The sequence below is a fragment of the Gopherus evgoodei genome, chromosome 2 (genome assembly GCF_007399415.2).
Source record: "Gopherus evgoodei ecotype Sinaloan lineage chromosome 2, rGopEvg1_v1.p, whole genome shotgun sequence".
In the NCBI taxonomy this organism is placed as follows: Eukaryota; Metazoa; Chordata; order Testudines; family Testudinidae; genus Gopherus; species Gopherus evgoodei.
In genome coordinates, this window is record NC_044323.1 from 74591712 (window position 1) to 74618870 (window position 27159).

Sequence of the window (27159 nt, forward strand, 5' to 3'; positions counted from 1 at the left end):
CTGCCATATCCTACATAGGACACTGCCAAAACAACCCAGAATGACATTTGCCTGTTTACTCATAATCAATTTGTGATCCACTATAACCTCTAGATCCTTTTTTTGGTGCTACTCCCTCACCAGTTATTTCTCACATGATATTATTGAATTGATTATTGTTGTTATTATTGATATCAGACCCATTCTGCAATTTATCAAGATCGCTTTGAATTCTAATCCTGTCCTCCAAAGAGCTTGCAACTCCTCCCAGCTTGGTGTCATTGCAGATTTTATAAATCCACTCTCCACTCTGTCCTCCAAGTTGTTAATGAAAATATAGAATAGTACTGGGCCCAGAACCCATACTTAGTTTTATGGTATTTATAACTTCTTTCTTACGGTAAGTCTGGTGTTACTTTTTATACTAGGGTCTTAAAGATTTTACTAATGGAGGGATTTTTTTTGTAGTATGTAATTTTGTAATTCTATATTAAAAAGGCCGCCAATAGCCATCACATTAAATTGTTGATATTCTACAAGAAGAGTTTGTAATCAGAACTAAAGATTCTCTGATGATAGAACTCCAAAAAGGGACATAGTTTGTCCAACCCTAGATCCAAGTATTGTGAATTTAGCCAAAAGCATGTTTGTAAATTGCTGCCTCAAAGGGAGGATTTATATTCAATATAACTGAGATGGTATAAATTACAAGCAGCGTGATCTGGAGTAAACTGTTGGACTTTTTTCCCCTTGACGTGTAGCCCATACATATCTATACAATTGTTTGGCAAGACATTCATCTTTAACTAATGTAAAGTAACTGTGTGTTCATAGATTCGTACATGTATTTCCTCTGATACTGCTAGCCAGATTCTCTCATCTCATCATGGCATTTCTGGAAAACACACATTTTGCTGGTTGTAGAATGATCTTTCATTAAAACATGTTCCATTTATTCACGAAATCACTACAGTCTTCCTTAAACACAAATATCAGAACTAGTATGGATGACTTTTATATAATGTGATACTTAGCTGCATTACTGTATATAAATATATTTCTATAAAAATGACTGGGAATGCATTAGTGGCTCAGACTCTAAAACTGTTCATTTTGTGGAAGAAACATGCAGACGTATATACACTATGTGCCTTGGCATGGGTATGAACAGACTTTGGTTTAAACACTGATTAATAATCATGTTTAGCAGAAACATGGATCTGATAACTTCTCCCACATCCAGAACTATACTCTGATTGATGAAAATGAAAAGGCAAGTACCGGTAATTTCCAATGTGTGCTGGTTATGCCCAGAGATCTGGTATTTTGGTGTTATATACACAGATTTGGAAAAGGGCACAACTGGGATAGGATTCTGTGATGTGCAGAATGCCTCCTGCAAGGACTGAACATCACCAACTCTCACTGAAGTCAATGGTTGCCAAAAATGCGTAGCACTTTGGATGAGGTGACCTAGACCTCACAGGATCTGTCCCCAATTGAACAAATTATATTTCCTGAGTAAAGGCAAACCATAAACTTCTTCCTTTCCTTTCCTTTCCTCATCCTGCCCTCAGATGTACAGTGTGTATCTGTGCAATTGAAACAACTTACGGCTTTGGGAGGCTAATCTTCTGGAATTTGGCCAGACACCAGAAAGGGTAGATTTCCAACTCCGTGTATCTTTTGTACAAGGCACAATAATGAAATTTCCAAATAGAGGTTTGTTTTTTGGATAGCCCTGAAGATTTTTACAAGATATTATATAAAATGGGCAGATCTCAAACTCATTTGAAGAGTATAGGTTATTGATGTTCTGAGATGAAATAACCTTTGTATAAGGGACTGCTCTGATATGTAGCCAAAATGGAGCTATCTCACAGTTTGCTAAATATGGATGAACTGGGATGTCTTAAAAGAAGCACCTACCCCTCCTTGACTGTCCCTCCTAAACCTAAATCTTTACCTATCCCTGAAACTAAATCTTTCTGAGGTTTGGAAAATGTTTAAAGAGTAACACTTTGGCTGTTTCCAACATAACACTTTAGCCTTCCCATCATCCCACCCCCATGCCTACTTCTTATCTGCTGTGTGATTTCATGGGGCAGAAGGGAGAGACTTTGGGGCTCAGTATTTTGATGGTGGAATCACCTCCCTAGAAACCGATCACTTCTCCACTCTGATAGTGGATCTCTTTAGAGCATGGTTGTGGCCTCCCTCATCTACTCAAGTCTCATTTTCTGAGGGTAAGAGGATGGCCTGGTTATCTCCTTTTGTGCAATAAGTAAGCTAGTGCAAGTTGTGTATGTATTTCATGCTGCATGATTGTAATAGTCACGATGAGGATATGAGAAAGGAGGTTATATGTTTCATTTCTTCGCTACTTAATCATCTTGGATTCTGCCGTTTCTGCTAAAGGTTGTTCATTCCTCATAAACGCCAAGCTTTTTCAAAAATGGTTGCCTAAAATTTATGCTCCTATGTCACCCAGATTTAGGCACCTAAATAAGTGGCCTGATTTTCAAAAGTGCTGTGCCATCTGCCATTGACTTAATTCTGCACTGGTGGGTGCTCAGCGCCTTTTGAAAATCAGGCCAGTTATTCAGGTGCCTAAAGATGGACCAAAGCTGAATAGCCATTTTTGAAAAATTTGGCCATAATGTCATTCTCAGTTGCTATGCTTGTTTATACTATATCCAGTAAAGAGATTATCCATTCTGAATTTGAAAGTCAGAATAAAGCAAGTGGTAGAGGCAATAACACTTAATGATATGTGTGGGTTATACTCTGGGTTAAACATTTACCATATTGGGCAGAAATACAATCTTATGAACCCAACAGCCTGATTCCCTGACCTCCTCTTCCCCAAACACATGCACAGATTTATGAAAGTAAAAGTGGTGTAAGTTCTGCTACTGTAATCACAGGCAAATAAAAAGAAGTTTTTGTGGTTGCAGAGCTTTTCTTCAAAAGATATGGGGCCCTTTGATTTTTAAGGAAAAACAAATCAATTTTTAAATGGCTGAAGCAGTACGGTAAGTATCTTTCATTTGAAAAAGTACAGGATTAAAAATGCAGTTGAGCAGTAGGTGGAATACACAGAAATGATCATGTGAAAGAGAATTTTTTCAAGTGGTAGTCCACATAGATTCCACTCAGTGTGAATGTGCCCCATGTGTGCAAGATTGCTATCACATTCATTGAGCAAGTGTACACCAGGAATAGAATCTGTATGGACGACACATCTCCATGAATGGCGGCTATACAGTAAGATAAATAATCATTCTTACCAAATTCTATAAGGCATCTGTGGAGAATTTTTCAGAAAGCTGTGTGACTTTCCCATCACACTATTGTCATAAAACAAACCCATGTAAGTTGTTTATATTTAAATTAATAAATCTGGAGGAATCTGGCTTTGGGGGTAGAGAGGACGACCCTCAAAAGTTTGAGGATCGCTGGTGTAGACAATGGAAAAGAATCTTACACTTTGTGTATTCACATCAGCTACAACTGAAGTGTTCTCTAAGTGCCCCATTATAACTTTAACACCGTTTAGCAGCTGATTAACATTCCAGCTAACTTTCTGCTGGTATTTGCTGCATAAATGCTGATCTACCACCCGGAACCTTTAAATAAAAGTGTGATCGGTTGTTAAATAATATCATACTGTTACTGAGATACCAGCTAAACAACATCATAAACTCTGTCTATTCTGCTTTTCTTATCCGCCCAGAATTCTCAATTAAGTCTTGGGAGTTCTGGGTATTTGAGGACTGCAGGATGAGGCCCTAGGTAAACCTTAAAGCCAGATTCATAACCTGAAACCACCTTCGGTAACTGAAGCTAGCAATATACACAGGACCGAAGAAAAGTTTATTTTATTTTAAATTGTTACCAATATCGTACACTACTGGCGATTTCCTTGGGTTTGGTTGACATGCAGAAGCTGATCTGTTTCAGGAAGGCAAAAGAAATGAAAGGGAAACATTAGAGCTAGAGCTGTGTAAAACTTTTGTGGTAAAACCCAAAGCAGAAGTTAAACTTTAAATTTAGGTTTGAGGACCTGGGCTGATAACTATGGTAAAACTATGCAAAACTGAGTGATATTGCATGGTTACTGAAACAGTCTTTTGCTATGTGTAAGATAGAAGTGACTAGTGCAATGAACCTCTGATTTTCATTTAGGTTTTCACCCGAGACCTTGAGAAATATGAGGTTTTGAATCAGTTTTGCTTGAGTTTTTGGTTCCATTGACTCCCAGAACATTTAGTGTGAAGTTTTGAGTAGTTGCACCTAAAACTAATAAGTACTAGAGCTGGTAGACATTTTTTTTCCAAAGGAAAAGACATTGTTGAAAAGCAGACCTTTTACAGGGTTGGTTTGTTTAAAAAACCCTCTAAATCTTTGTTTTCTTCAAATTTTTTGCATCATTTCTTATCCAAATGTCTATCAAAATTATCACTGAAATGTTGTGGAAACTGATAAATTAAAACATTTTGAAAATTTTTAATGTTGACAATAAAAACTTTTGTGAAAAATTTCATGGAAAATGCAAAATGGGTCTGTTGAACCCTGCAAAATGGAAACCCTTTCAAATGACCCACTCACAGCCTCTCAAGTACCTAACATCCACTCCCATTCAGGTATAGTAATGCAGCAAGGATCAACTTAAAGAGATGTACAGAAATCCAAAGTGTAGATGATAGTGGGTTTTGAACTATGGTGCTTCCCATAATATTTCTTTGATGAAGCACTTGAATATAGGCCCTGTGGAAGGATGGTTTCAAAAACAGGCACTATAATGCAGCAGGAAACTAAATAGTGCTAATGTGTTCTCATGACACACACAAACCTATGTCTAGTATCTTTATATTTTAAACATACTGGTACAGTAACTCGCCACTTAAAGTCATCCTAGTTAATGTTGTTTTGTTGTTATGTTGCTGATCAGTTAGAGAACATGCTTGTTTAAAGTTGTGCAATGCTCCTTTATGACATTGTTTGGCAGCCACCTGCTTTGTCCACTGCTTGCAGGAAGAGCAGCCCCTTGCAGCTAGCTGGTGGGGGCTTGGAACCAGGGTGGATCGGCAGTCCCCCTATCAGCTCCCCACTTCCCTAAGTTCCCTGTGCTGCAGCCTCCCAGCAGGCTATCAAGGCAGTTCAGCTGTCCCTCCCCCCACTGCCATGGGCTGGTCCTGCCCTCTGCCTTGGAGCTGCTCCCTGGAGCCTCCTGCTTGCTGTGCGGGGGGAAGGTGGGAGACTAATGGCAGGATGTCCCCCTCATCCCTGCTCCTGCACCCCGCTTACCCCTTCTCCATATAGAGCAGGGTAGGGACACAACAGGGCTCAGGACAGGAGGAGCTTGCTGGCCACAGCTGTTGTCTAAACTTCCTGATCTACTTAAAAAAGCAGTGTACTCAGAGTGGTGTCAGCGTACTTAAAGGGGCAATGCGCATCTCTCTCTCTCACATAGGGTGTGTGTCTGTCTGTGTCTGCCATGCTGTCTTCTCTCCCTCCGTTCGTGCTGCCTTGTAGAGTGTGAGGCTGCATTAACAATGTGTTAACCCTTGAGGGCTCAGCCGATTGCTAGTTCATTATTTAGAAATATCCCGCCCTCTTCCACCCTTTAACTTCACCACCTCATCCAAGCTTCACAATCATCATAGCTGTGAACAATATTAAATTGTTTGTTTAAAACTTATACTCTGTGTGTGTATATATATGTATATATATAATATAGTTTTTTGTCTGGTGAAAATTTTTTCCCTGGAACCTAACCCCCTATATTTACATTAATTCTTATGGGGAAATGGGATTTGCTTAACATAATTTCGCTTAAAGTTGCATTTTTCAGGAAGATAGTTACAACATTAAGCGAGGAGTTACTGTATTGTAGAAAGCAAACATATGGGCTGTTGGATTTTAATAACTAGTAGTTAGCATTTAAAACAACAGATTAAGAGGCGATCTCTTGAGTTACATTGTATTTTTACATCATATTTATGTGTCAGTTCCCATTGTGGAATCCATTATTGGAACCTCTGGAATAGAATCGAAATTACAGTTTATCCTGACAGGAAAGCCAACTAAATCTGAAGGGGAATCAGAGCCTGGTATTACAGTCCTTCTATGGAAGAAAATTATCATCATTTTCTTAATAAACTAAACACTTTTCTACTTTGCAAAACTCAAATGATCACCACTCATCAGCAGGGCCGGCTCCAGGCCCCAGCGTTCCAAGCGTGTGCTTGGGGCGGCATGCTGCGGGGAGCGCTCTGCCGGTTGCCGGGAGGGCGGCAGGCCTCTCCGGTGGACCTCCCGCAGGCGTGCCTGCGGAGGGTCCGCTGGTCCCGCGGCTCTGGTGAAGCATCCGCAGACATGCCTGCGGGAGGTCCACCTGAGCCGCGGGACCGGCAAGCGGCAGAGCGCTTCTCGTGGCGTGCCGCTGTGCTTGGGGCGGCGAAATGGCTAGAGCCGGCCCTGCTCATTAGAGCTCATGTTTCAATTACTGCGAAAACTGTGTCCAAATTAATTCTAGTTACTTTCTTGTGGTAGTGCTCAGAGTTTATATCTATACATTAATGTGAAAGGCTTTTCAAATAGTGGAGAGCATTGTTTAGTGCCTCTTACCATTCCAGTAGAGTCCAACTCTGTCAACACTTAGCTACATGAGTAACTTTATTTGCTTGAGTAGTTCCACTGGGATGAACAGGACTACTTCCACAGGTGAAATGACTTGTGTGACTAAGCATTTGCAGGGTTGCTGTGTATAGCAAATAACCTTGGAAAATCTATAGTAAATGTAATGGAACCACAAATGTCTCTTTTTGTTGGCAGGAAATTCAAAAGTGTAAAGCAGATTTAAGTAATTGCTTCAGATTTCAGGCTCTGGGTTTTTGCACTCACAAGTAAACCACTGTATGCACAGGCTTCTAAATCTCACAGGCCTGGATGGAACAGCATATCCATTCCTTTGAATTTTTTTTGTTACGAGAGAGTCCTAATGAAGACTAATGTTAAGTGCTTTTTTTTTTTTTTAAGAAAGCTTAATTGGGGGTTGAGTTTTATTTGAGGCTGTTGTGGGTTAACTGCTGATTTTAATTGGAGTCTCTTTCTCATTATCTGTCAAATACTCTTAAGACAATAGATAGACATTGTTTGTTTATTTGTATATATTGCATTTATTTGGTTTATAAATCAAATAAATGAAAATGCACTTCATGGGCCAAATGTTTTGCTGGTGTAAATTTACCCATAAAATGCTTGTAAATCACACCAGCAGAGAATTTGGCACTACAGTAGAACACCAGAGTTACAAACTGACCAGTCAATCACATTCCTCATTTGGAACTGAAAGTACTGACTATCAAATGTGCATTTTCAGTCCCCTTCTCTTTGAGGTAAAGACAGGCACTCACTTTGTGGTCTAACTGTCAAATGCAACAAGTTGTAAGTGATCCGTGAAATTAAAATTTCCTCTCAAGAGTCTGAGTCTTGTGGAGGTACTCTTAAGCTGTGTTATTTGTTGTAGTGCTATGTATGCAAACACTCGTCAGTATTCAGCTAGAAAAGCCTAAATATACAAAAACAATTTAAAAAAACAACCTTTGACTATCTAAAATGTACAAGATACCTTTAAAAAAAATAATTCTTCCTCTGGATCTCTCTCTTTGTTTTGTTTTGTTTTGGTCAGCCAGCTTTATAGGGAATTTGGTGAATGGTGGAAAGCATCTGCTCCATTCCCATTAAAAAAAACAAAACTTCCTTTGATGGCTTAAAATGCAAATATACATTTAAATAAAGTTAATTTCCTTCACCAGAAAAACATCTTTGTCTATCTGGATACCCTATTGGCCATTCCTGTAACTGGCATTTTTGTTTGATCTCTACACTGAGACTGCTGAGTTTGAATGGGCATGGAAAATGAACATCCCTTAAGATCTGTGTTGCAATGTAGGGGGAATGCAGGGAAGCTTGCTGTCCATCCTATACCTTTTCTATAGGGGAAACCCCACTCCCTCTCGTGTGTGTGTGTGTGTGTACGTGTGTGTGTGTGTACGTACATATATATATATAAACTGCATGGAATAACCTGCATGGATCCAGGGTTAAAATATAATAACATGCATTTTTCTTTTTTTTTCTTTTCTTTCTCTGTAGGTATGGGAAAATTGTATCCACAAAGGCAATTCTTGACAAAAACACAAATCAGTGCAAAGGTATGTGTAAAGAGTCCTCCCAGTGAGTTCGTTGTCTGTCTGATTGATTGGTATTCCATCCGCCAAGGTTTGGGCTCCAACTGTGCAATCAACACAATGTACAGTATATTGCAAACATATTTAATAATGCCAGTGCTCTGAGTTGTATTTTCCAGTAACATTGCTCATTAATTTTTTTCATTAACAAACAAAATGAAAATCGCAAATCAGAACAAGTATCAAGTTGCTTTGGTAGAAAAGTAAATTACCTTCTAACCACATAGCGTTGTCTGATTTGAATGATATCATCAGTGATGCAAATTGATTTCCTATATAAAAATGAGAAACCCTTGGGAAAACTTTCCCAAGCAAAACCTGCCTTAATTTTTCTATTCTAGAATGTCTCAGACTACATTATTGGAAGAAGAAAATATGCACTGCGGCACAACATTGATCATAAAATTGTGACATAGTGATATGAAAATGATTTCTCTTACTCTTGCAGTTTTGCATTTTTAATTTCTCTGGTAATATTTCAAAATAGTCTCTGTTATTTAGTGAAATACAATGTGTACTGTGGAGATATTGTGTTTGCATGCGTCTATATCTTTGTCTAGATAGATATATACAGAGGTTTCTGAAGACTATAATTATCTGTAATCAGTCTGAAGGTCCATCTTTTCCATGGGTGGGACTCTCACTTTACTTGACTGTTAGTTCTCACAGTGGAGTCCACTTCCCTGCAGGATAAAATTGTAATTCCATAGCTAGTGAACTGTAGAATCTTTGTGCACTAATGTCTAAGGAACAGGCACATGAAATTACAAGCCCATTAGCAAGAATTTTTAATGAACCTGTAAACTCAGAGGTCGTACTGTATGACTGGAGAATTGCTAATATAGTTCCTATCTTTAAGAAAGGGGAAAAAAGGTGATCCAGGCAACTACAGGCCTGTCAGTTTGATATCTGTAGTATGCAAGGTCTTGGAAAAAAATTTGAAGGAAAAAGTAGTCAAGGACATTGAGGTCAGTGGTAATTGGGACAAAATTCAACGTGGTTTTACAAAAGGTAGATTGTGCCAAACCAACCTGATCTCCTTCTTTGAGAAGGTAACAGGTTTTTTTTAGACAAAGGAAATGCAGTGGATCTAATTTACCTTGATTTCAGTAAGGCATTTGATATGCTTTCACATGGGGAATTATTAACTACATTGGAAAAGATGGGGATCAGTATGAAAATTGAAAGATGGATAAGGAACTGGTTAAAGGGGAGACTACAATGGGTTGTTCTGAAAGGTGAACTGTCAGGCTGGAGGGAGGTTACTAGTGGAGTTCCTCAGGGATCAGTTTTGGGACCAATCTTATTTAATCTTTTTATTACTGACCTTGGCACAAAAAGCGGGAATGTGCTAATAAAGTTTGTGGATGACACAAAGCTGGGAGGTATTGCCAATACAGAGAAGGACCGGGATATCATACAAGAAGATTTGGATGACCTTGTAAACTGGAGTAATAGTAATAGGATGAAATTTAATAGTGACAAGTGCAAGGTCATGCATTTAGGGATTAATAACAAGAACTACTGTTATAGGCTGGGGAGTCATCAGTTGGAAGTAATAGAGGAGGAGAAGGACCTTGGAATATTGGTTGATCACAGGATGACTATGAGCCGCCAATGTGATATGGCTGTGAAAAAAGCTAATGCGGTCTTGGGATGCATCAGGCGAAGTATTTCCAGTAGAGATAAGGAAGTGTTAATACTGATATACAAGGCACTGATGAGATCTCATCTGGAATACTGTGTGCAGTTCTGGTCTCCCATGTTTGAGAAGGATGAATTCAAACTGGAACAGGTACAGAGAAGGGCTACTAGGATGATCCGAGGAATGGAAAACCTGTCACATGAAAGGAGACTCAAAGAGCTTGTCTTGTTTAGCCTAACCAAAGCAGGCTGAGGGGAGATATGATTGCTCTCTATAAATATATCAGAGGAATAAATATAAGGGAGGGAGAGGAATTATTTAAGCTCAATACCAATGTGGACACAAGAACAAATGGATATAAACTGGCTATCAGGAAGCTTAGACTTGAAATTATATGAAGGTTTCTAACCATCAGAGGAGTGAAGTTCTGGAACAGTCTTCCAAGGGGAGTAGTGGGAGCAAAAGACGTATCTGGCTTCAAGACTAAGCTTGATAAGTGTATGGAGGGGATGGTGTAATGGGATAGTGTAATTTTGGCAATTAATTCGTCTTTGACTACTTGCGGTAAATATGCCCAATGGCTTGTGATGGGATGTTAGATGGGGTGGGATCTGAATTACTACAGAGAATTCTTTCCTGGGTGTCTGGCTGGTGAGTCTTGCCCACATGCTCAGGGTTTAGCTGATCACCATATTTGGGGTCAGGAAGGAATTTTCCTTCAGGGCAGATTGGCAGAAGCCCTGGGGTTTTTTTGCCTTCCTCCACAGCATGGGAAACAGGTCATTTACTGGAAGATTCATTTACTGGAAGATTGAAGTCTTTAAACTGTGATTTGAGGACGTCAGTGGCTCAGACACAGGTTTGATACAGGAGTGGGTGGGTGAGATTCTGTGGCCTGCATTGTGCAAGAGGTCAGACTAGATGATCCTAATGGTCCCTTCTGACCTTAAAGTCTGTGATTCTATGATTCTAACTGGATTTGTCTCACATGGAGTGGATTGTGGACAGCAAGCATTTTCTGTGTAGCCCTGGTAAGAAAAGAACTATGGCATCTTTATCATAGAATCATAGAAACTTAGAATATCAGGGTTGGAAGGGACCTCAGGAGGTCATCTAGTCCAACCCCCTGCTCAAAGCAGAACCAATCCCCAACTAAATCATCCCAGCCAGGGCTTTGTCAAGCCTGACCGTAAAAACTTCTAAGGAAAGAGATTCCACCACCTTCCTAGGTAACCCGTTCCAGTGCTTCACCACCCTCCTAGTAAAAAAGTTTTTCCTAACATCCAACCTAAACCTCCCCGACTGCAACTTGAGACCATTACTCCTTGTTATGTCATCTGGTACCACTGAGAACAGTCTAGATCCATCTTCTTTGAACCACCTTTCAGGTAGCTGAAAGCAGCTATCAAATCCCACCTCATTCTTCTCTTCTGCAGACAAACAATCCCAGTTCCCTCAGCCTCTCCTCATAAATCATGTGCTCCAGCCCCCTATTTTTGTTGCCCTCTGCTGGACTCTTTCCAATTTTTCCACATCCTTCTTGTAGTGTGGGACTCAAAACTGGACGCAGTACTCCAGATGAGGCCTCACCAATGCTGAATAGAGGGGAATGATCCTGTCCCTCAATCTGCTGGCAGTGCCCCTACTTATACAGCCCAATATGCCTTTAGCCTTCTAGGCAACAAGGGCACACTGTTGACTCATATCCAGCTTCTCATCCATTGTAATCTCTAGGTCCTTTTCTGAAGAACTGCTGCCTAGCCATTGGGTCCCTAGTCTGTAGCGGTGCATAAGATTCTTCCGTCCTAAGTGCAGGACTCTGCATTTGTCCTTGCTGAACCTCATCAGATTAAGGTAGCAAACTAAGTGAAATATAAGGTTAGTGATGAGATAAGATGTGAAGAGGTGAAATATGGAAGGAAATTGAGAAAAAGTGAGAAGGGGCAAAATCCTGCCAGTGTTACAGAAGTATGCTTAGTAACTGGCAGGAGAAACATATGGCGTTTTTCCCTATAACCCATGCAGCAGCAGTACTGGAGAGCCACACAAGGGTATATTAGGAAGGGGGACTGAAATTCTACTCTGACAAAACTTCGCAGTCCCCAAAAGGCATGGCTTGCCACCAGGTGCATGTAGTCAGGCTCTAGGACTCATTGTACACATGCTATGCTGGGCAGCATATGCAAGATGGGGTGCTTGCTGCTGCTTTAAAATTAACAGCAGTGTCTGTCCCATCAAGCAATCTGACAACATGGTGCCTTATGTTCAGCACTGCACCACCATTCCCATCAACCTTTTGGAAATAACGAGGGGCTATATTACAAGGAAAGGTGTGGCTGAAAAATACATGCAAAAATGTGCGGGGGAAGAGGGTGCTGAGAGACAGAAAGAAGAGAATGGAGGGCTTTCACCTTCTATTTCTCAGGTTAGGGGCTGTTTCATTTTGTATTCTGCTATATCACAACAATAGGTGCTATGTAATAATGAGAATTTAAGGTTTGTTTTCACTGTAGTTTAGAGCAAGGAAAAAGTGAAACATATTTGTTCATATTTTAGAGGAAAGATCTTTGTGGCATGAGTAGTACAAATGAATGATCATAAACATGGACTTATTTACAATAGATGGCATGGAAATGGCAAATGTGGTAAGGATGATCATTTTGCTTTTTTAAATACAGTTCATTCCTCTCTGGCAAAACAAACTTTCTAAAGGTGAAAAAAAAAATGAGATGGCCATTCAAGTAGGCACACCTGTCTGTAACGTGGGTGGTGTACCATCAAATATAAAGGGAATGATTATAGTCAAATTTGAGAGTGGTGGAAGTCATCTTGCGATTTTAAGACTCAGAAACATATTTCAATGCCATTTCAAATTTGGCCAAATTACAGCAGTAGCTTTGAAAACTAAAACCTCCAAATAAAGAGTTCACATAACAGCAAAAAGAAGATAATTTTAAGAAATGGCATAGGTAACAATGAGATTCCTCACAGATCTATTGAGACAGAATGCTCTATCTAACTGGAAGTGTTAGGTGTATCCTTTTCCAACAATGAGGAAAACAGATTGAAATTTGGTTTGATTTATTCTACAAACATTCCTCAGTCTGTAAAAATTCACTTGCACCATATTAAGGACTAGTGTTATCAAAACATTTTTTTTTCTGGTGAGGGTTAAACAGTCAGATCCAAGGAAACATATATTCCAAGATAGTTCACTAGGGAAACCTTTTGACATAATCTTTCATTTCAAGATTGTTCTTCTTGGGTATCATTCACACTGAGGCCTAGCAGCAGCAACAATCATTCTGTAATAGAACAGTATATTAAAAAAAAACAACAAAAAAAAACCCAAGCACAGCCATGACAGAGTGGCCAAAAATCACTGAACAAAACAGGGAACAATCACATATGGAGCGTAATGAAAAATGGACATATGATTCATTCAGATGTTCAAACACAAAAGCCTGATGACACCTAATGTATAAGTTGGAGAATTTTTGCTGTTTTTGCTTTTCTTTCCATGCATTTGCCTTCTGGGTCTAGTGTATTTGCTGATTTTAGAAGTCAGGGAAAATTATGTAAGAGAAGCATTAATCTTAAATGCATAGACTCTCCCTTTGCAGGGTTTTTTCCTCCAACTGGCTCGCCTTTGATAGGCTTATGTGTTTAGAGCAGAGGAGATGAGTAATGGATGTTTCACAGTACAGTTTCCATACCTCATAGCAATGGAATACAGAACAGTTAATCTGCCAAATATACAAGCCCATTCCTTAATGTATGAATTACTGTCATCTGCAGCTGCCCTTGCAGACTCTTTAGTGGTGTGCATACAGATTTACTTCCTAGTTTAAGCAGGAGCTCACATTGTCTTGGGCATTTCCTCAGCACCTTAAAAGATGAACCTTGGGAGAATGACCAGAAGTCTTAATTCCTACCATTCTGTTTTATGAAATAAAAACCATGAAATGCAGTAGCTTCTAGAAGACTGACACTTCCACCTTAGACTTCATTTTACAGAATAGACAGAGTGCCTGCCTTGATTTAATGAGTGGCAGTGTTTTGTCTTTGGAGGGAAACCACAGAGACTTCATATGTAATTGTCATACTTCATAGACTATCAGGGTTGGAAGGGACCTCAGGAGGTCATCTAGTCCAACCCCCTGCTCAAAGCAGGAATAATCCCCAGACAGATTTTTGCCCCAAATCCCTAAATGGCCCTCTCAAGTATTGAACTCAATCCTGGGTTTAGCAGGCCAATGCTCAAACCACTGAGCTATCCCTCCCCCCTTCACTGAAACCTCTTTCTTTTCCAGAAACCTATTGCTAGATACTACTCATTCATATTTAAAAGGCAAAAGTTTGGGTTAACAAACATGCTTTCATAGAGGTTTCTTAAAGTTTAAGGTCAGAAAGGAACATTTTGTCTGCCCTCCTGTATATCACAGGTCATTCAGCTACAGCCAGTTACCTCTGTATTGAGCCCAACATTCAAAGCCCACTGAATCTTTTCATATATAAATTTATCTTTCTTTGTGTATAGAAAAGGGTGACCATGTTGCCTAGCCACAGGGCTGCTACCAGAGTAGAGAGGCAATGAGCAGGAAGTGATATGGTGATGCCAACTACCTCTGCACCTATATTGGTATGTGTTGTCTTAAATTTAAGTACGAGAGACTATTCATGTGCTTATGAACCCTCATGAACCGAAACCTAATGTATATGAGGTGCTCGGATGCTCTGGTAACCAGATTCTTAGAAGCATCTGGATAGGTATGTATGTAATATATTGTATATATCTGTAAACAGAGACAGTAACCTATTTTACAGCTGGACTCTGAAGATTAATGCTCTTACATCACTTTGAAAATATGTATTGCTGTATCCATGCTTTGTATTTATTAATTATTATTGTGTTATCATATTTAAAGTGAAGGAGTTTGGGTCAGAATAGCAGCAACATGGAGCAGGCCCACGTGAAATCATATTCTAGTGAAGAAAGCGGCTAAGCTCTGTGGACAGCTCTTTAGATAATAAATTTTATTTATTGGGAATAGCACAAACTGAAATAAGTGTGCTCTATTAGTTATGATTCTCAGAACTTCCGTTCTGAGAGAGAGAGAGAGAGTTCAGCAAAGTGGTTCTGTGCCTATTCACTGACTGTAAACTCCACACACCGGGAGGGCATGCTCAGCATGCATGGGAGAGAATGGCTCTCATGGACAGGAAATAATTTGTAAGACACATTTATTTAATTTTGAAACCATATGCTTATATGAAAAAATTAGAAAGCTGGATACATAATGAATGTGGTGATTTTACAGTCCTAGTTCTTTTTAAAATAATGTTCCATACCATCAGTGAGATAAGAATCCAGATGTTGTTAAAATGTAGGGCTATGTAGCATTTTAAAGTTGGGGTTTTCATGGAAGTGAGGGATCTGACAGGGCTGGCTAGAGGATGAGCGTTGGCAGGCATGCTGCAAGTTTTTCTGCACAGCTCTGCTATTCCATCTCAGTTCTGACGTGTGGCAGCCCTTGCTTACTCAGTCTTGGGCCTCTTGCGCAGAAACTGCAAATTATGCTGAGATATGCCAAGCTTTTTAGGCAAGCAAGGATAGAAGTCTCAGAGTTGGAAGAGCACTGCCTTAACCCATTGTGTCACATAGTCCCAAGTTCAACCATATTGCTGATAGCTTTCCTGGTATCTTATGACAAATTTTATATTGTGCGCACTATTTTTTATAAAACCCAATTCTGTCAACCCCCAAAATGCAGATTGGCTTAAAAATGAGGAAGTTTTTTTGTTTGTTAAATAATAGATTTGGGGTTTTTATTGGCCTTCTGGTTTCTAAGCCTCTTCTCAAGTTTTTCTTCCCAACCATGGGGGCTAGAAACTTTGTTTTAAAATGAAATCAAAGATTCTCATGTAATCACACGAATCTGGGTGCCTATTCTCCAAGAAACACACCAAATACTTGAAATTAAATCACAAGAATTGGCAACTCTGAAAACAGTACTAGTTTGCTCTAAAGGAAATAGTGGTAATTATTTTCCGTGAATAAAAACAGTTCCTGGCATCCACCTATATTATTTGAAGTCGGAGAGTATGCAAACTTGAAGGCAATATTTTATTAATTACTGTTGTCCTTGAACCAAAGTGGTGTCAAGATAAATAAACTGTTGGTCTGCTTTTTCAAAGGATCTTAGCGTGCTCAGCTCTCCTTGATTTTGGTATTCAGTAGCTCTGAAAATCAGATCCTCTGTCTATCTTTATCCACCCTCAACATGTATGTGCATCACTATGCAATGTGGATGCTCAAGACCTGACTACCCTCTACTGGCTGTGATATTTATGTGATATAAGCCCTGAAAAAGCCCCCTGAAATCAATGGCAGTCTTTCTGTTGATTACACTTTGCCTTGAAGTAGGCCCATAAACCCTAATACAGGGTAGTCAGTTATTTTTGCTCAGGGTCCAAATTTCTTGGTTAAGGTATAGTCAAGGTGCAGACTCCAAAGAAGAAAATAATAAAAAATAACAATAATGATAATATATAAATAAAAAGATTTCAGGGTCCGCTCAAAAGCATCTGGCCATCCGGATTTGGCCTGTGGTCCGCCTGTTGATGACCCTGTACTAATACAACTCCACGAGTTTGACTATTTAACAATAATGATTTGGGTGATTTGCAAATGGGATCTGACTGAGGATGCCCTAGGTGGGTTAATTAACTTGGAGATGAGAGAGGAAAGATAGATGGGGTAGTATCTTTTATTGGACCAACTTCTGTTGGTGGAAGATGCATGCTTTGAGAATTGTTCTTCAGGTCTGGGCTGAAAAAAGAAGCTGGCCCAATAAAATATATTACCTTGCCAAACCTACCTTGTGTCTCTCCTCTTCTGGGACCAACACAGCTACTACAACACTCCAGATAACTTGGAGACTGCAGTTCATATTTGTGCATTTATAAATGCTTCCAAAATTATCACTAATGGAACTAAAAGGGGTTTCCGTGAATAGTTCTGAACTTCTTACTGTATCTACATGATGGCAGCACTGGTTGTTTTCATCCCATTGTAAAGACTGTGTTGGAGAGACACCCTCCAACATGTCTGCAAAGTATTATTTATCATTTGTTGCAGCTCACGCCAGACACAATTCTTGACTGTATTTAAAGTCTGTCCTGTTTTAAGTCAATCCTGTCAAATTTGTGTATTGGGTTTAAGGTCAAGTCTTCTAGAGAGGAAACGCCGCCTTAATTAGTTCTCCAGATTCTCTTATTTTTTTGCCATTTAGGAGAATATTTCCTGGGTCATTATCCCTTGATAAATGAACTGATAAATGACCTAAAAAGTGTTTTCCATAAGGATCCCAAGATCCTCAGCTATGCTGTGGTATATCATTTTATCCTTGATTACTTCAGTTTTTTAATTTGTTGAATACCAGTTCCAGAATTGTAACCCCAAATCATTGGTGAATAAACCAATCATTTATCATCCTGTCATAGATGTTAAAAATCAGTTTTCAGTTCGTATTTGTTACATTGGTCCATGTAACCCTCAGTCAGTCTCCTGGTGTCCATTTCAAAAGGGTTTTGGCAAAGAGTAATCTTTCTGTATGTCTGCTGGTCTCAAGAGTGTTTTGTAAACATTTGCTTTGTCCCACAGGCTGTTAGCAGAAGTCTTAAAGAGGATTTTTTTCAACACTAGTTCATGGTGAGCTGGGTTAAAATTTTCTGACACTACAATGGCTTTTTCTCCATCCTACAGAATCAATTTGCTTAGCTTGGACTTTGTTATGATCTTTTCTCATGGCATGTTGCTGGATCCCATGGCTTATATAAAAACCCTATTTATCTGATCTGTGATTACTTGAAGCAGGTCATGCCTCCCAGTATCAATGCTCATTTGCTCATCCTAAACCCATTTTGGATGTTCTAAAAATATGCAACAAAATACAGTTCTGTTGTGGAAGCAAAATCCTGTCATTCCATAAGGGGCCACGATCAGCCTTGCTCAACTTCTACTACTAAGCTTGCTTTTAGCACCTTTGTCCTGTTTGTTTCGCTCTAGTATGTGTGTTTCATTAGATGGTTTATATGTGCGCCAGAACCCCCATAAATGCTTGATATAAAGTGACAATTTGCTAACTAACTATACTGACAGACGCTTACTGAATTGCAGTTACTCATCGAGAACCACCCTGAATTGGTATCAGTTAATTGCAGAATAGCTCGATTTCACTTTTATGATATTCCGACAATCAGAAAAGTAATCATTTTCCATTTTTTTCAATTAATACATTTTCCTGACTTGTTTATAACAGTGGAGCTATTTTAGTCAAGTGAATTAAGTAAATGTTCTCTTTCTCAGTGGGTAATAAACAGAAAGTAAATAGGCATTCCAGCCAGGCCAGCATTTTCATTAGAACTGGTGCACTCTGTTGGATGCTTCATGCTCAGAGATGACATGGCCATTTTTTGATAACTGTACATAACTGCCTGAGGATGTATATGGGGAATGAGGGGAAAAAATCATAACCTTTATGCTGCGAGCAAAAGAACTACTCCACCAGTTCAGCCACTACGAAGAGATAAACAGGTTAATACTCTCATGTATTAATAGTGATAGGGGCCAGATAGGCTAAACCCAGTACAAACACTTATTAAAAGACAACCCTCCTCAAAAGTGCTTGCAGTCTGGGGCCTCAATTCTCAAGACTGGTGTGCATGCTTAACTTGATGCACTATGAATCATGCCACTGACTTGAATGGGACTACTTACAGTACATAAAGTTAAGCACACTGTGACAAACCCAGACCAGTGGAGTACAGGAGTCTGGTAGAGGGCAAATATACTGGTCACTGGATGAGTAGTTTTCTGCTCCCTGAGTGACCAGAGCAGGGGCTGCACTAGAGTAATCAGGAACCTACTAGAACCAATTAAGGCAGAAAAACTGATTTGATTGGCTGCAGGTGATCTAGACAGGCTAATCAGGGCACCTGGTTTAAAAAGGAGCTCACTCCAGTCAGGCAGGGAGGAGCCAGAGGAGAGGAAGTGCGTGTGAGGAGCTGGGAGGAAGAGGCACAAGGAGCTGAGAGTGAGAGGGTGTGCTGCTGGAGGACTAAGGAGTACAAGCATTATCAGACACCAGGACGAAGGTCCGGTGGTTAGGATAAAGAAGGTATTTGGAGGAGGCCGTGGGGAAGTAGCCCAGGGAGTTGTAGCTGTCATGCAGCTGTTACAAGAGGCACTATAGACAGCTGCAATTCACAGGGCTGTGGGCTGGAACCAGAATAGAGGGCGGGCCCGGGTTCCCCCCAAACCTCCCAACTCCTGATCAGACACAGGAGGAGTTGATCCAGACTGTGGGGAAGATCACTGAGGTGAGCAAATCTGCCAATAAGCGCAGGACCCACCAAACTAGAGGAGGAACTTTGTCAAACACACGTAAATCTTTGCGGGATTGGGGCCTAGATTATAACAGGATATAATGAGCTGAAGACTATCAAACTGAGGAAGTGGGAGAACTGGAGGATGAATTGACAGTAAAGCAAGCTTATTTTAGCACAGTAAGCATTAGTCACAGCATGCCTCCTGCTTTGCCATTATGCAGTGGGTGAAATTCACCCTTGTGCAGAGGGCCCAGATGATTTGTATGCATTGCTTAAGGTCCACTTAAGCTTTATTGTGTTGTTTAGGTGGCATTTAAGTGGTGCACAGGCCTGGTCTGACTTAAAAATTCAGAAGTGTGTGCTGTTTTTTAAATAATACATTTTGAATTCTTTTTGTTGCCTTGTCGTTTCTGAACCTTCGTTATACTTAGGTCACCTTCTCAAGCTAAATCAACTCTAAATCTAAACTGAAAGGGCTTTCATGCTCATGATTCAGCTTTGTTAACTACAGAATGAAATTCGGTGGGTGAAGTAATATTGAAGCTACCTGTGCGCATACCTGAGATGAAAAATAATGGGTTTTTTTATGCTCATACATGGTAGAATTTTTTTCAATTTTGAAATTTCAGTGAAAATTTGGAAATGTGTTGGGAAGCATTTTGACACAATTTCCATATCATTTTGGATTAGCTGTACAATTTTTTTGACATTTTGGAGCAGGAAAGGAAACAAGTAGAAAAAAATAATTTTCCCCCAGTTTGGGCCACCCAACCACTCTGGAGCCAGGCAGATGTACCTCCCTGGTCGGGGCCCTTAGCCCTTAAAGGATCCACCATTGACTCCTGGGAGTAGTAGGGGACCCAAACTTGTGGTGACATAAACGCCTTCCCAAGCTCCCCCAGCTCTGAGAGAGCAGAGGCTTCCGCAGGACATGGCAAAGGCTCCCTACAAGGACAATTCAGTCACTAAGACCCATTAGGGGGCAGTGGAGTACCACCGATCCCCTGAGCCAAGGCAGCACCCTCCATCTCCGTGCTGCAGATCTCCGACGTCGCATCCCAGATCCTCTGGGGCTCATTCTTGGTCATGGGCACCACGTTCACAGTTCCTGCCATTTCAATGCGGATCACCTAGCGGGAGGTGCTGGTCTCCGTACCACCAGCACTGTTCACCCTCCCACCGGTCCTCATATTGGTGCAGATCTCTGTCACCCGCCCCATCACAATTCCAGTTCTCCCCGGCCCCAGCGCCAGTTCCCTCAATACCAGCACCAATCCTGCCACTCCAAGCTCTGGTCTCCGGTAAAGATGATCAGCAGGCTTACACAGGCGTCAGCTGCCCTCCTGTGGTCACTGGAAGGGGATTCCTCCAGCGCAGAAGGATGGTTTAGCCCTGTGCCAAGACTCCATTGGTTCAACTGGGCACCTGAAGCTGCGTCAATGTCTTGGCAGAATGGTCAGTGGCCAGTGCAATGGCCTTACTGGAGTGCGTGGGGCAAGCCAGTGATTATGATGCCCCCTTTGCACCACTCGTCTGCTGTCATCTCAGAGCAACAGCCAACAGCACTGGGATCAGTGCATGAAACACACTTGGATGCTGGGGTAAAGGAGACAGTGCCTACCCCAAAACTCCCTTCCCCCATGGGGGATGATGCCCCGAGTCCTCCCCTGGTGGTAGAGTAGTAATCTTTATTCCCAGATGAGACAGTCATGAGGCCCTCCATGGCCAGCCTGCTGGAGATTTTAAAGAACAACAAGCCCTGCTTCAATGGGTGACCAAGAATTTGGGCCTTTTGGTGGTGAAGATGGCTGAGTAGGCGGTCATGTTGTTCAGTGTGTTCTCTAACTCTACCCTGTCCGTGTTGCACTACCAGTGCATGACAGGGTCCTGAAAATTGCCCAAGACCCTCTGGCAAAGCCCATCATTCATCTCTCCCACCTCCAAAAGGGTCAAAAAGAAGTTCTTTGTCCCAGCCGAAAGCTTTGAGCTTTATACACATCTATCTCTGGGCTCACTGCACCAATGAGAAGGACAAGCGGGGCACACCAGTTCAACACCCAAAAATAAAGAGGCCAAAAGACTGTGCCTTTTTGGGAGAAAAAAATTATTTGACAGCCAGCCTGCAATTCCGGGTGGCAAACCACCAGGACCTCTTGGGCAGGTACAATTTTAACTTATGGGGGCTCTCATCGAAAGTTCAGGGAGTCCTTCCCTCAGGGTTTTGCCCAGGAATTTGGAAACCTGGTGGAGGAGCGTACTATGGCAGACATGGGAGCTAGGGTGCTTCTGTTGGCAGTGGTCATGAAGTGCAGCTCCTGGTTCAAACTGCCATCCTCTCCCAAGAGATGCATACCTCTATCCAGAACCTCCCATTCAATGGGAATTGACTGTTTTCAGAGTAGACAGATGTGAGGCTTCATGCATTAAAGAACATTCAGGCCACCCTTCGCTCACTGGGCATGCATATGCTGCAGTCTGCACGGAAGCAGTTCCAGCTGCCCCCGCCACCAAGACCTTGGCAGCCTCGTTGGGGGTCTGCAAGGAGAAGGGATAGAGACACAAGCTTTAGTCATCGCTGCCCTTCCTCCTCCCCCTCACCTGTGCAGCCATGTCTGGCAAAGCATCCTGGGGGCCAGAAGTGCTCATTTTTAAGGTACACTTGAGAGTGATGTCCCAGTCAATTCTCCAGATACTCCTTTGTCTTTCCTCAAACACCTTCAGCCCTACTGTTTGGCCTGGTTGTGGGTCACCTCGGACGGCTGGGTGCTGGATATAGTATCTCAGGGCTATACTCTGCAATTTTTGGACACCTCTCCCTCCCAACTCCCTCTTCCCCATCCTTCTTCAGGGACCCTTATCATGACCAACTTCTCATTCAAAAGGTCGAGAGCCTCCTGCATCTGTGTTCGGTGGAGGAGGCCCCTCAGGACATGAAGGCAAAAGGGTTCTATTCCTGCTGCTTCCTAATCTTGAAAGCAAAAGGGGACCTTAGATCCACTCTGGACCTGCGCCACCTCAACAAGTCTCTCAGAAAGTTGAAGTTTTTCATGGTCTCCTTGGCCTCCATCATCCACTCCCCAGATCTGGGAGACTGGTACACCACCTTCGACTTGAAGGATGCTTATTTCCATATTCTAAGGTCACAGATGTTTCTTCTTTGCTTCAGTCTTCATGGCTGAGGATATTAGAGAGATTCCTGAACTTGAGCTGTCCTTTGTAGGTGACAAATCTGAGGAATTATCACAGATTGAAGTGTCATTAGAATCATAGAATATCAGGGTTGGAAGGGACCTCAAAAGGTCATCTAGTCCAACCCACTGCTCAAAGCAGGACCAATCCTCAACTAAATCATCCCACCCAAGAGTTCTGAAAGAACTCAAATGTGAAATTGCAGAACTATTAACTATGATTTGTAACCAATCCTTTAAATCAGCTTCTGTACTCAATGACTGGAAGTAGCTAATGTAACGCTAATATTTAAAAAGGGCTCTAGAAGTGTTCCCAGCAATTACAGACTGGTAAGTCTAACGTCAGTACTGGGCAAATTAGTTGAAACAATAGTACAGAATATTGTCAGACACATAGAAGAACATAAATTGTTGGGCAAAAGTCAACATGGTTTCTGTTCTTTGAAGGGGTCAACAAACATGTGGAAAAGGGGGATCCAGCGGACCTAATGTACTTAGGTTTCCAGAAAGGCTTTGACAAGGTCCCTCACCAAGGGCTCTTACGTAAATTAAGTTATCATGGAATAAGAGGGAAGATCCTTTCATGGATTGAGAACTGGTTAAAAGACAAGGAACAAAGGGTAGGAATAAATGGTAAATTTTCAGAATGGAGAGGGGTAACTAGTGGTGTTCCCCAAGGACCAGTCCTAGGACCAATCCTATTCAACTTATTCATAAATGATCTAAAAAACGGGTTAAACAGTGAGGTGGCAAAGTTTGCAGATGATACTAAACTGCTCAAGATAGTTAAGACCAAAGCCAACTGTGAAGAACTTCAAAAAGATCTCACTAAACTAAGCGATTGGGCAACAAAATGACAAATGAAATTTAATGTGGATATATGTAAAGTAATGCACATTGGAAAAAATAACCCCAACTATACATACAATATGATGGGGGCTAATTTAGCTACAAGTAATTAAGAAAGAGATCTTCAAATCATCGTGGCTAGTTCTCTGAAGACGTCCACACATGCACAGTGTGCAGCAGCAGTCAAAAAAGCAAACAAGATGTTAGGAATCATTAAAAAAGGGATAGAGAATAAGATGGAGAATATCTTATTGCCTTATATGAATCCACATCTTGAATACTGCGTACAGTACAGTAAAGAGGTATAAAACAAATAAAAGGAAGTTCTTCTTCCACAGGTTGACTGTGCACTGTGTGAACTCCTTCCCTGAGGAGGTTGTGAAGGCTAGGACTATAACAGAGTTTAAAAGAGAACTAGATAAATTCATGGAGGTTAAGTCCATTAATGGCTATTAGCCAGGATGGGTAAGGAATGGTGTCCCTAGCCTCTGTCAGAAGGTGGAGATGAATGGCAGGAGAAAGCTCACTTGACCATTACCTGTTAGGTTCACTCCCTTTGGGGCACCTGGCATTGGCCACTGTTGGCAGACAGGATACAGGGCTGGATGGATCTTTGGTCTGACCCAGTATGGCTATTCTTATGTTCTCTGTTTCATAGTGGGCAGGCGTCATTTTATATTCACGGCACTGCCCTTTGGCCTTTCTTGGGCCCCAAGGGTGTTCACAAAGTGTATGCTGCCAGTGGCTGCTTACCTGAGACATTGAGAAGTCCAGGTCTTCCCATATCTTGACAACTGGCTCATCAAGGGTGGGTCTCAGGAGCAAATGCAGAGGAGCCTCGATCTGGTGTGTTCCACTTTGTCAAGGTATTATTCCCACTTTGAACTTTAGCGTTCAAAAAGTGGGGACCTGCATGTACCCTTCTAAGCTTAATTCCTAGCTTAGATCTGATAGCGCTGCCACCAACCAGAAATTCCAGTGTCTGGTACACTCCCTGTCCCCCAAAACCTTCCCTGGGGAGCCCAAGACCCAAACCCCTTGGGTCTTAAACCAAAGAGAAATAAACCATTCCCTCTCCTTTCCCCCTCCCAGATTTTCCCCTCCCTGGGTTACCCTGAGAGATCACTGTGATCCAAACTCCTTGAATCTTAAAACAGAGAGGAATTAACCTTTCCCCACCCCTTCTTTCCCCCCACCGCTCCCTGGTGAGTTCAGACCCAATCCCCTTGGGTCTTACACAAGGAAAAAAATCAATCAGGTTCTTAAAAAGGAAAGCTTTTAATTAAAGAAAGAAAAAAAAATAAAAATTATCTCTGTAAAACCAGGATGGAAAATGTTTACAGGGTCTTCAGCTTATATAGACTAGAGGGACTCTCTTCCCCCCCTAGCCTAAGATACAAGTTACAGCAGAGGTAAAATACCCATCCAGCAAAATACACATTTGCAAAATAAGAAAACAAACATAAAACCAATCCGCCTTTTCTAGCTAGTACTTACTATTATGAACATGAGAGACTGTTTTAGAAAGAATGGAGACAGATCTGGTTTCACATCTGGTCCTTCTTAGCCCCAAGAGCGAACAGAGAACAAAACAAACAGCACAAACAAAGACTTCCCTCCACCAAGATTTGAAAGTATCTTGTCCCCCGATTGGTCCTTTGGTCAGGTGTCAGCCAGGTTCACTGAGCTGGTTAACCCTTTACAGGTAAAAAGAGACATTAACCCTTAACTATCTGTTTGAGACACCTGCCATGACCTGGGCCTGTTAATAAACAAGAAAAAATCCACCTTAACGCTGGTCCAGCAAATAGAATTCATTGGGGGCAGTTCTCGACTCCATGCAAGCCAGATCCTTCCTTCCAGAAGAATGTTTTTTTATGCCATGTCAGACTTGATCTCCCATGTAAAGAGTTATCCACTCATCACAGCTCATACCTGCCTATGGTTGTTGGGCTATATGGCCATCTGTACATACCTGGTCAGTCAAGCCCAGCTCCATCTCTAGCATCTGCAAGCGTGGCTGGCATTTGTCTACATCCTTAACAAGCACAACCTATACTGGGTAGTCATGGTGTCGGATCACATCTGGTCATCCCTGGATTGGTGGTTGGATCCTAGGTTGGTATTAGAGGGAGTTCTCTTCACAACCCCATCCCCACCATTGACCCTGGTCTCTGATGCTTCAGACCTGGGCTGCGGAGCCCACCTGAGTGAGCTAAGCACCCAGTGCTGCTGGTTGTGGAACAACTTGGCCTTCCAGGTCAATATCAGGGAGCTCAGAGCAATTCGCCTGGCTTGCCAGGCTTTCTTGCTCCACCGTAAGGGCAAGGTGGTGCAGATCCTGAGGTATAATACTACCACAATGTATACATCAACAGGCAAGGCGGAGCCAGATTGTGTCGGCTGTAATACAGCATGGCCAGTGGGCAGCAGGAGAGTGTTAGAAGGGAGCCTTATTTCCTGTAAGAGGAAGAAAGTTTGCTATAGATTAACTAGAGCACCGGAAGCCAATTAGAGCACCTGAAGCCAATTAAAGCACCTGCAGTCAGTCATATGATAAAAGCCCCCTGCTTCAGTCAGACAGTGTGGGAGTTGGAACAGAAAGGAGTTGGAGCAGAGAACAGTTTGAAGAGAAGCAGAGGAAAGTTTGGAGAAGTGCTGCGGTGGGCTGAGAAGTCCAAGACCCTAGGTAAGGGGCACTTGGCTTGTGTAGAGGAAGGGCAGGAAGCCCCCCCAGAAGCTGAAGGGCTGGAGAGGGAAGTAGCCCAGGGGAAGGAACCGCCAGTTCAAGTGGTTCACCACTATCCTCAGGGCCCCTGGGCTGTGGCCTGGAGTAGAGGGCAGGCCCAGGTCCCGCCCTCTCCACTCCCCTCCTCAAGGACACTAGTGGGGCAATTAATATTCCAATTCAGGGGCAAGAAATGGTGCCTTGAACCCCCCCTCCACTCAAAGAAGAGAAAGCGTGAGACTCATCATAATAGTGCCGGCAATTTGCCACACGGCCCTTTGTCAAGAAGCTCTCCTCCTTAAGGATTTTTGTGTGCGGTATGCCATTCATCTGATTGCCGCACACCTGCCCAGAACCAGGAACATCTTAGCAGATCACCTCAGCAGAACTTTCTCATCTCGCCACGAGTGGTTGCTCCATCTGGAGGTGGTCAGCATAATTTTCCAGAGGTGGGAAACTCCCAGGTGAATCTGTTCACTTCTAGGCAGAACTTGAAATGCCACGTGTTCTGTTAGATCTGGGGGATTGACAGGGGCCCCCATCACAGCCTTTCTCATTCCATGGTCAGGGATGCTGATGTATGGCTTTCCACCAGGGCCGTTAATTCATAGCATCCTTCTGAAGATTAAGGACAGGGTGAAAATTATCCTAATAACCCTTGTATGGCCTTGCCAGCACTGGTTTGGCATGTTGCTGAACCTTTCGGTAGCTGCCCCACTGCAGCTGCCCCTCTGGCCAGATCTGCTGTTCCAGAACCACAGCAGCCTCCCAGAACCATTGAAACCCTCCATCAGAGCGACTTATTTGGCCAAATGGAAAAGGTTCACATGCTGGGCCTTGTATCGGGGCCTCGCAGGCCTCTCTGCAGGAGATCCTGGATTTTCTGCTGCACCTCAAGCTCTAAGGTTTGTCCCTGTCATCGATTAAGGTCCACGTAGTTGATATCTCTGCTTTCCACTTTCCATTCTAAGGCAGGTCGATCTTCGCTCACAACATGATGGCCTGGTTTTTGAAAGGTCTGGATCGTCTCTATCTGCATACCTGGGTTCCCGTCCCTTCCTGGGACCTGAATCTCATGCTGTTGAGGCTCACTGAGCCTCCGTTCAAGCGTCTGGCTTC

The 27159-nt window shown here is 42.0% G+C and overlaps 1 protein-coding gene across 3 annotated transcripts in view; it reads left to right on the forward strand.

Moving 5' to 3' along the window:
- The window catches only part of RBMS3 (RNA binding motif single stranded interacting protein 3), a 580573-nt gene that overhangs the window by 140274 nt on the left and 413140 nt on the right, over nucleotides 1–27159 (forward strand). For all 3 annotated transcript variants that reach the window (XM_030551002.1, XM_030551001.1, XM_030551000.1), the window contains one exon: nucleotides 8143–8201. In XM_030551002.1, coding sequence (XP_030406862.1) covers nucleotides 8143–8201 — 59 coding nt within the window. The remainder of the gene's footprint in view (nucleotides 1–8142; nucleotides 8202–27159) is intronic.